We start from the raw sequence: 11,073 nt of genomic DNA, 5'->3' as shown, positions 1-11,073 counted from the left end.
CATCACTCAGTGATGTTCATACTTGGATATTGCAGGCTCTTGGCTCCAAGGACAGGCTAGGATAGGGCTTCAGTTGGATCAGAGATCTCATACAGTTTGTTCTCTTGCAGATGAGTGGAAGAGCTGAGCCGCAACCTGATTGCAGGGAACATGTTGCCATCTATCAGGATGACTGCATACCTGGATCTTTGCTACCCCCACGAACCAAAGAGTGCCGTGGTGCCAGAAAGCTAGCTGGGACAGACTGCCCCAGCAGCCATCCAGTTGCTGCTGTCTGCAGCCAGACCCTCTCAGGCCCGAGCACCTAGAGGTTGTCGACCTTAAGCATCTCAAGAACCCTTGAATGATCCACACAGTCTTCCATCACTCAAGCTAAAGTCACTGAGCTATCTCTTGAAGTCAATGGAAATAAAAATCGGGAGAGATGTAAAACGGACTGCTGACTCGCTATTACCCATTTTGCACTATCGCACAAATTTAAGATCAACCCCTATGTGTATAAAGTAATTTGGGGTAAATTGAAATTTTAGGATTAGCAATGGAACTATGATATGAAGCAATTTCCAATTCTAGTTATCCAATTTTGTTTTGAAAGGCTCAAATGGGCAAATGAGAAGGAGAGAGGAGAGGGGACAGAACATATACCATTATGGTAAAACTGGTTCATGAACACTATCACAGTTCTACAAAAAGCTATCAAACTACTAAAGAAGAACCACTGTTTAATTGAGCAATGTTTTATTCCTTGATTGAAGAATTTCATTACAATGATATAGCACAGTTATTGCACTCCTATTTTTAATTCCTGAGAACTTACTTAAACGACAACAGCAACAACTTGCATTTATATAGTGCCTTTAACATAGTAAATGTCCCAAGGCACTTCACAGAAGCATAATCAGACAAATAATGACACCCAACCAAAGGAGAAGATATTAGGAACGGTAATTAAAAGCTTGGTCAAAGGGGTAGGTTTTAAGGAACTCTAAGCTTTATAAGTGAATTTTGCTGCTGGAGATGCACGACCCATCAGACCATGCTTTGTATTCAATTCAGGCCTCAATAAAACAACATAACATTTAGGGAAGAAAATGCAAGCAAGAAGGCCAAAGCTTGAGGACAGAATAGCAAATATTTCTATTGCAACTAAATATTTCCCTTTACTACTGAAGTAAGCTGGTATGAAGGATATCCACACAGCAAAAAAGATAAGTAGGCTAAAAGTGATAAATTTTGCTTCATTGTAATTGTTAGGCAATTTTCGGGCCAGAAATGCGAAAATAAAACAGAGAACAGCTAAGAGCCCAACATATCCTAAAACACCAAATAAAGCGTTTTGAGATCCCTTGCTGCATTCTAGAATAATTTTTCCAACTACAGCCATTGTGTTTTTCTTCACAGAAAGTGGTAATGAGAACATAAACCCAATACAGATACCTATCTGAATGAGCATTGAGGCTGCAACAATCATACGATGATGCTTCGGTCGAAAGCGCTTCAACACATTTTGATTGGGCATTTTTACTGTAAAAGCCAGTACTACCACAATAGTTTTAACAAGGATGCATGAGAGGGACAAGGAAAAGCCGATGCCAAATCCTAGGTGACGGATGACACAAAATTCAACTGATGGCTTACCAATAAATGTAAGAGAAGTCAGGAAGCACAATGTTAGAGAAAATAGCAGAAGGAAACTAAGTTCATAGTTATTAGCTCGTACAATGGGTGTATTCATGAACATTATAAATATCACAAGAATAGCGACAGAGATAGTAGTTCCTAATATTGAAAAAAATGTTAAAACAATCCCCAACGGTTCCTCAAAAGAAAGGAATTCCACCTCCTTTGGAACACACTTATCCTTCTTTTGATTGGACCAGTAATCCGCAGGACACTGAAAACATTCTGTGAAATATGAGGAGAAAATGGAATATTTCAAATAATTTGAAAATAAGTATTTATTTTAGCAGTAGATTTTAAAAGGACTAACTGAATTGACGTCATCTGATATAAAAACACTATCTATAGAATCAGAAAGTGAGTAAGTTCTCCACTGAATGGAAAAAAATACATTGGCCCTGAATTTCCTTATTGTCTTCATTGTTATGCCATTATTGTGCTGAAAAGATCGAGGAAATTTGTGTTTTAGCACCACTTTAACAACTCGAACAGCATAGACATTATGTGCATAACATCCAAGGAACTCTGCTGTGCTTTTAACTCTCATTATGGAGTAACTTCAAAGACTACAGAATGATCTGTCAGCAAGGCCACTTAAATTTACCAGTATGTAGTATTGCTTCATGTCAATATTGGTAGCTGTTGGTTTACAGTGGATGGGATCATTCCAGAGACTGCTTCCTTTTACGTTTCCTAAGGCTTGATTAAGGACTTCCCTTCATCTGATTTTCATTAAGAGACATTGCTACAAACTAAATTTTGTGTCCTGTGACTTAAAGCTGAAAATTATGTACATTTTTTTAATTAACTTTTACCTAACCTATCGTCCTTATAAACTAACAATCCATATCTATATAAAAGAAATAACTAGCAGATCTCCCGTGGCATTACATGATGTGAAATCGGAGCAGATGCTGTTTTATGCTGTGTAATGTATGATATAGTATCAGGGCTAAATATTCATGGTACTTGAATTACTCAAATGGTGTTTTTACTACAAAGTATTGTGGGAATGTTAGTGATATTTTCAAGCTCAACCTCTATGATTATGTGCATATTTGCATAGAAACTGTAAATCAGTATACTCGATTACTTTTAAGAAGTATGTAGTTAATTTAATCTCTTACCTTTCTTTAAGTCTCTGATTTCCAAAGACATTGGGGCAGAAATTGCTCCCGAAATAACGGAGAGCTCAACAGCGCTCCCTGTTGTTAGTGGCGAAATGGAGGAGCAAGTTCCGGCGTTTGCACATGCGCAGTGGAACGCGGAACTTGCTCCTAGTGGTTCGCCGGTGATATGAAGGGTCATTACATGTTGCAATCAGCGAAATCATTCAAAAAGTGACAACTTGCTTATCTGTCCAGCTGGAAAGTAACTAATTATGCCACTAAACAGGTACGCTTAAAAATACCAGGTCTAAACTAAGTTTTAACATCTTAATGACTGCCAAACATCTAAAATTTAACTTTTAAAAATGTGGAGTCTCATTACTCCTTATTTTAATAGTTTTTGGTCATAAAAAATAATTAAAGAATTTAAAAATTAAAACTTTATGTTTTACTTTTCCCTTCTGTCTCTTTTATTTAATTTGATTATTTCTTAGCCTCTCTTTTTTGCTGTTTATAACTGTTTTTACATTGTTTTAACATGTTTTACCTTTCACTTCCTGGTTTAACGCTGCAAGCCTGCAGAGACAGTGAACGCAGCTGTCAAAAATGCTGTGATCTGATTAGTCGAGGGGAGAGATTGATCCTCTCACTTATCCCAGAGTCCTAGCTTCACCAGAACTGATGCTGGGCTCTTCTCCGCTTCCTATTCAAGGAAGTGGCTGATGAAAAGACCACGATAAGTTTGTGGGTTAGTATAAATCTATGGAACGGCGAGGAGTGTTGGTTTGCCGCTCCGAGCGATTTCTACCCCATCATAAAAGTTAATATAACCTGGGAAAGGGGAATACACCTAACACCAATTAAGGGAAATGGAAAGACCATGAATGCTTTTTGGAAACGGCCTTACTTGTGCCTCAGGTTTTATTATACATTTAAAGAGAGATTTAAGTTTTTTTCTATTCTTATAACTGTAGTAACTAGATTGTCAACAAATACTTAATTAATGTTGTTTCTTAATATCCTGTGAAGGACAGGTAAAAGGCTAAACTTCAAAAGTTTATACAGGAATATCTGTAAAGGATGCTGCCCAAAGATGGCAATCCCTATATCAGCTGTAGCTAGCCTGGGGTCTTTCCAGCAAATTGATACCTTCATCAACAAGATCAAAGCAGCAACAGAGGTATCATTTTAGAGACTCTAGAGAATGTAAACTTTTTGGAAACTGAGCCACAGTCCTCTTTACTTTGTTGTTGCTGCTGCTGCTGCCATTCATACTCTGAAGCATCTCAATATTTCCATATTCTTTTACCTTTAACTTTACCTTTAACTTTCTTATTTCACTTTTTTTTCTCTAATCTGACTGGTGTTTGTAAATTGTGGGAACTGATCATCAGGAGCAGCCACTGAACAGAAATAATGTTAAGTTATGACTCATGTCAATGGTACATTAAAATTAATGCAAATTCAGCTCAAATGTCATTTATATTGCCCTAGTACATTTCAGAATGGGACATTGTACATGTGGGAGGGAATCTCAGGTTGTTGTTCCACATAACCTTAGAGATGTAAAAACATTACCACAGTTAAGGCAAAAGTATCTGACAAACTGTTGAAATTCCTACAAATATATATAGTCATGTGAGTGACTTCTGACTGCACCTCAGTTCATATTAACCTCTTAGCCAGTCTTCTTGTGGTCTGGAAAATAATGTTTGTCAAGAAGAGATAATGCAGGGCAAAAATGGTTCAAGGAATTACTTTATATTGTATATGAATGGGTTATAATATTAGGCTCCAATAGCAAGAGCTATTTTAAGATTCAGGCCCCTCACCTCCCATACTAGATCCCATAAATAAAGACTTTATTTTCTCTCTTGTGACTGAGGACGCCCAACCACCCAGTTGGCTCCTCTCATCAGGTCAGTACTTGAGGTTTGGAGGCCTATGGAAATTGTTCTTGTCCCTACCCCACTTCTATTCCATGTTATTCAGGCACAAGCAAGGCCTGTCCTGCTGTCACCGCACCCCCCCTCCCCCACCCCATCCCCAGCATATGGTGGACATTGGTGCTGTGAAATAACATTTATTTTTATTATTATATAAGTATACCTGTGCCATTTGATATCTCTCCATCAGCACAAGGAATGCAATCAAAGCAGCAGATTGGTTGTCCTTGTTGAACAATTTTCCGAGTTCCCGGATGGCAGTTTTCACTGCATACAGAACTAGGAACCTTGGCAAGTCCAAAGAGTAGCAGACAATAAAACACAAGAAAATGATGCTGAAATAATATGTTAGGCTTAAAGAGTCTTGTTTCCTACACAGTTAATGTGCACAGTTTCACTTAGTGTCTCATTTCAGTATTTACTTTGTAAAAATAAGATAGAGACAATCGTATTTTTAGCACTAACACAGACTTTTATTCAACTCGTTACTAGTGTAAAAATATTACTACTTGTATGATAAAAAATAGTTTTATCGATTTGAAACAATATCTACAGTCCTATGTCATATCACACATTTCCTTATGTATTGATCGTCAACATGCACAGGCAAAATGGTTTCATGTAATTTGGGATGAGGGCTTTGGCAATTTGTGCATGGAAATGCTATGAAAATGGTACTACACTTGCAGACTGTGTATGTACAGCTGAAAATTGGCACTTGGAATGTACAAGATACCAGTTTTCATTTCACTATGACAAAAAAATGTTGCATTTGTACAAATGTAGCTGTAGTACCTTCATGCAATTCTTATGAATCCATAAATGGATAGCAGCCCGACTTCACTGTAAAAATAATATTCTCGGACTCAATAGCCTAGATGGTCCATCAGCCGTAATGCTAGCGGAAGTGCTGCAAGAATTCGCTCCTGACCCCGACTAATTTTCCAAGATCAGAGTTATTTGAATAATTTTAGCAGACTACCCCACTCCTGCTGGATAGTATGATGGAGGGGTGTGGAGATTGGGGGTGGCGGCAAGCTTTGGAGGCAGGCCGTAGGGTAGTGCGGTTGAAAGCCTGTGCTGTCACTTGAAGAACTGAAAAATGTTATTTTTTTAAGAAGGTGCCGACGCACATATAATTGATTGCTCTGCAATTGATTGCATTGACTTTGTAGCTCTTTAAACCTCTGGTCCCTCTGGCGCCCACAACAACTTTGAATGCCAACTTTGAAGGCTTCCTTTGCACCCAGTGTTGCTATGGTTGAAATGAGGGAAGTTATATTTCCATCATTTGCATAATATTATAATTTTCCTTGCACACATATAGAGTGGAGGCACTGTACGTTTCCCTCACATCAGGAAGGAAATCGCATGCACCGTATGAATGGTCGGGAATCCAGCAGAACAGGTCCTCAGCCCATTTGTAACTCTGCCAGCCTCAGTTGCGCCAAAAAAATTAACAAAGGGCAAAAAAAATGTAGGCCAATGTGTTTAAAGCTGCAGGATTTATTTCCAACTAGCTGCTAGTTAAATTATGTCAAATCATTTGCAATAAAGCTCCCAGTGAGTGGCCACTGTGTACTTGTGCTGATTTGAGGCCATTGAGACAATAAAATCTGAGCACTTTTTACCAATTGTTATGTCCATCAAGGTGGGAAGTAAGTGCTGGTGTATGGAAGATTTCCCATTTTGCACTTTTTCAGGGTTTAGGGTCTCAACTGTGAAACCTGTAGAGATCTTCCAAGCAATTCAAATTTTTAAGAAACTTATACAAGCTCAATGATTTGTTTAAAACACTTGTAAGTCTGTTCTGTTAAATGAATGCCTTCTCTTGATGGAAAGCTAAGTTGTAGTTAAACCTTCTTAATAAACATACCTCTAATTCACCGGCATTCCAGATGAGATCCTGCTCTCTAATGGTGAGCTCCTGTCCTGGAGGTGCTCTAGCATCATAACGTCCTACTTTCACAAATTTAATTATACCGTCAGAAGTTACTTGCCAGTTTATTACATCATATATGGCTGAAACGTCACCATTTTCATCAAAATACCGTTCATTTCCTGATTGGTTGAGGAACCGGACTTTTTTCATGTAATGTAGAAGCTACAAGACAAATGTACATTGAATGACATTTTTAAACACAATCACAGAAGTTTAATCAATATGACGATATTTGACGTTTAAAGTATCAATTGGCTCTGCTCTGCAAACTGATAATTGTTTCCAAAAAGGTTACCACGTGGACACAATGTTGATCTCAGCAATCTGGAGAGGGTCGAGTTCCTGTAATAGCTGATACAGATTTTTTAAAAGCCATAGATGTGGTCATTTTCCAAATAAACTGTTATACGGAGGGCTGAAGCACAGAGTGAATCACGAACAGATGTTACCGGCTTCCATTCTGTCAGCACTCCCATGGGGGTTCGGGCGCAGGAGGCCGCCCCCCGAAATTCATTCTCCGAACCCTCATTTTCCGCCCACAGAACGGGCGTGATTCAGGCCAGTTTCTCCCCTATAAAGTTTGAAAATCTGATAGCAAGGCTTTATAACTGTAACCAATGAAATTCAGGCAATTACAAGTAAAAGTGATGAGAAACTGGAATAGAATCAAATTAGCACTGACCTGCCAAGGTTCAAAATCATGTGTATTTGCACAGGTTCCATTTTCAAAAGGCCCTGTTCCATTTTCGCAGGACTGCAAATCATGCAGGGCATAAACGACTGCATATACAGCATTGTTCACATTGCATGAGACTCGGAAGTTACTGTCATCTGTGTAGGAGTGATTAGCTGCCCTCATATCTTCCAGCCCAGTACAGATTTTCTTTGGAGCAGACTGACTCATGTTTGATTTAAATTTATTTTCTTCCTGTATTACAGCTGACCACGAGCAACTAAATACTTCTTCCCAGAGTTCAGGTATATAAATGTCATGAACAGCTGTAAATGGATTCGTCTGAAAGAGAAATTCTTGGAGTCCTTCAATGTCACATAAGGGGAGTGTAAGTCCCATTGTTCCAGTCCAGTATTTAGTATGTTCTTTTTTTATAATAAATAGTGGACCTGATGTACTCCAACCTTCGCTTGCTAGCCATGTTCTGTTTGTTATATTTTGTCTAACAATCTCTTCAAGCAATGGAACTATATTAGTGTCACAAGAAAAAGCAACTATAATCTTTGCTGATGACATTTTTATGACGTCAACAACCTGAAGGTACTTTTCTTTGGAATTGTCTGTTGGAATTGTCTCAGAAAAGGCAATACACACTCCAAGTTTTTCTACTTCTTCTCTAAACATCTGAGCTGCTTGTATGCCATAGTCAATATCGTCTGCTAATATTCCCACCCACTTCCAACCAAAGCGTTTCACAAGAAGGACAAAGACCTTAGACTGAAACATATCACTTGGCATAGTGCGAAAAAAGGATGGGAATTCTTCTTTATCACTGAGACGTGGGACAGATGAAAAGTAACTAATCTGTAGAAAACCGAAAAAGATAATTAATAAAAGTATTCTTAAAATAATACGGGTCTTATTTTTAACATGATACAGCTCCCAACTTCTGGAATTCATTTATTAAGAGATTCCATTCAATGTGCAGTACAAATTAAAACTCACACAGGTCCACAAAAGCATTTTCATCACGGAAACATACATTGCCATAGTTGCTGCATGAAAATTTGGCCATGGGTCTTGTCCTGTTAGGTAGCCCATGATACGGTAATAGATCCCCATTGGTATTACTACTAAGAGTTAATGCACTCCGTATTTTGTTGCCCTGATTTTGAAGTGGAAGGACTTTCTCCAACAAATATTTAGTAACCAATCAACTTTTAATGAAAAAAATTGATGAATCACTCATAACGTTAGTAGCTCAGCGACTTATCTCATTCAGATGTACCATTTTAACCAATGAGTTATTAGTACGAATGGCCATTTGAGATTTTTTCTGACTTCAGAGTTGGGTAAAATTTGGATATTTGCAAAGTTAAAGAATGCACTTGTTAATGCAAGTCAGAAAAGCATCATCCCTAAACTATCAAAGAGGCGGGCCCATCTCCTCATCACTACTGTACTTACACTACTTCATAAATACAAACACATACTTCTATTAAAATGGTTGAGATTGGACAAGTATTTACTCTCCCCAGTGAGACAGTGGGACTACACACTCCCACTGTACTAGCAGAAATCAGACACATACTTGCCACCGCTTGCCCCAGTTCATCTGAACCTACAGAGACCATGCAGGTACTCTCACAACTAGAATACTGGGAAGTGAATGCCCCGACTAAACCACAGGCATTAAAATAAATTAATTATAAAAATCAAAAGAGTATTAAAATATTGTATTCTGCTAGTAATCATCATGAACGTCTCTCTTCCAATACACCATCAAATTGGTTTTTAATTACAGTTTTATTAAAAATGCAAATAATTATGATAATACTAAAGGAACTTTTTTTTGTTTCCATTGCTCCTAACACAGACATTAGGGACCATGGAGAAGATGCCTTCTGTACATTCATGACAAAAGCTGTGGATTTCACTTGTGCAAAACTTTCAAAAATATTAGAAATCATTACTGGGAAAATAATGTCCATTATTTTGCTAAAATTAGTGAAGATGACATTTTTGAGTATGGAATCTGAGCTTCCAGCCTGGATCCAGATGCTCTTAAGATAATGCAAATTTTGCACTTTGCTCATGGCAGGACTTTTTAGATTCGCATCTCCAAACCTGTCCACCTCACATTTGCCTAATTTTTATATCAGATTAGTGAATGTTTACAGCTGGAATAAATATAAAACATTAATATATCCTTTGGATGCTAACAACTGGAATAAACTTTGATTAGAAAAAAATCTTAGTAATCCCTGGGGCAACAATTCATCTGGTTTCCATGCACAGTGATAATGGAGGACTTCAACTATCCTAATATAGACAGGGATAGTAATAGTGTAAAGGGCAAAGAGGGGGAGGAATTTCTGAAATGTGTTCAGGAGAACTTTCTTGATCAGTATGTTTCTGGCCCAACGAGGAAGCAGGCATTGCTGGATCTGGTTCTGGGGAATGAGGTGGGTCAAGTGGAGCAAATGTCAGTGGGGGAACATTTAGGGAACAGTGATCATAGTATCATAAGGTTTAGATTAGTTATGGAAAAGGACAAGGAGCAATTTAGAGTAAAAATACTTAATTGGAGAAGGGTCAATTTCATTGGATTGAGAATAGATCTGGCCCAGATAAATTGGAATCAAAGATTAGCAGGCAAAACTGTAATTGAACAATGGGTGGCCTTTAAAGAGGAGATGGTTTGGGTGCAGTCTAGGTACATTCCCACGACAGGGAAAGGGAGGGCACCCAAAGCCAAAGCTCCCTGGATGATGAAAGAGAGAGAAAGATGAAGCAGGAAAAGGGGGCGTATGACAGATGTCAGCTTGACAATACAAGTGAGAACCAGGCTGAATATATAAAGTACAGAGGAGAAGTGAAAAAATAAATAGGAGGGGCTACGAGAGAGTATGAGAATAGACTAATGGCTAACATAAAAGGCAATCCAAAAGTCTTCTATAGGCATATAAATAGTAAACGGGTAGCAACAGGAGGGGTGGGGCCGATTAGGGACCAAAAAGGAGATCTACGCATGGAGGCAGAGGGCATGGCTGAGGTACTAATTGAGTACTTTGCATCTGTCTCTACCAAGGAAGAAGAAGCTGCCAAAGTCACAGTAAAAGAGGAGGTAGTTGAGATACTGGATGGGCTAAAAATTGATAAAGAGGAGGTACTAGAAAGGCTGGTTGTACTCAAAGTATATAAGTCATCCAGAAATGATGGGATGCATTCTAGGTTTCTGAGGGAAGTAGGGGTGGAAATTACACCCTTGTTCAAAAAAGGGTGTAAGAATAAACCCAGCAACGACAGGCCAGTCAGTTTAACCTCAGTGGTGGGAAGCTTTTAGAAACGATAATCCAGGACTATTTTGAGATTCAATCTTATGGAAGCACAGTCCCTTTCCTTAAACATGATCCACCTATGGAAGTAGTTTCTCACCTGAGGGTAACGATAGATCCCAAGTATTGTTGCCATTGCTGTTGAGATTGTTGAAGTCGAGGCACCTATTACAGCAGCCAAGGAAGAATTTAACTGGCATTGGTAATTTGGTGTGAACTTCTGCTGTCCAGATACCATAGCAAATGCATCCTCTGTAGCCCTAGGAATATTATAGCAGGTATCATAGATCGCATAACCCAAAGTTATGTTTGGCAATAAAGCTGGATCTCTATTTATTTCATTAATTGCGAAGATCATTCCTTGCATCCATCGGTAAGTCCTAAT

The 11,073-nt window shown here is 38.4% G+C and overlaps 1 protein-coding gene across 1 annotated transcript; it reads right to left on the bottom strand.

Annotated features, from left to right (window-relative positions):
* Window positions 1–794: 794 nt before the first annotated feature.
* On the bottom strand, window positions 795–11,073 carry LOC137331125 (vomeronasal type-2 receptor 1-like). Its single transcript, XM_067994731.1, has 5 exons — window positions 10,789–11,073; window positions 7,360–8,214; window positions 6,612–6,839; window positions 4,899–5,022; window positions 795–1,905 (listed from the first exon to the last, which is right to left on the bottom strand). The coding sequence occupies exons 1-5, from the start codon at window positions 11,053–11,055 to the stop codon at window positions 986–988; spliced, it is 2,394 nt and encodes a 797-aa protein (XP_067850832.1). The 5' UTR covers window positions 11,056–11,073; the 3' UTR covers window positions 795–985.

The sequence above is a fragment of the Heptranchias perlo genome, chromosome 13, assembly GCF_035084215.1.
Source record: "Heptranchias perlo isolate sHepPer1 chromosome 13, sHepPer1.hap1, whole genome shotgun sequence".
In the NCBI taxonomy this organism is placed as follows: Eukaryota; Metazoa; Chordata; class Chondrichthyes; order Hexanchiformes; family Hexanchidae; genus Heptranchias; species Heptranchias perlo.
Note: the sequence above shows the minus strand (reverse complement) of the source record. Positions and strands in the feature narration are given on the sequence as shown.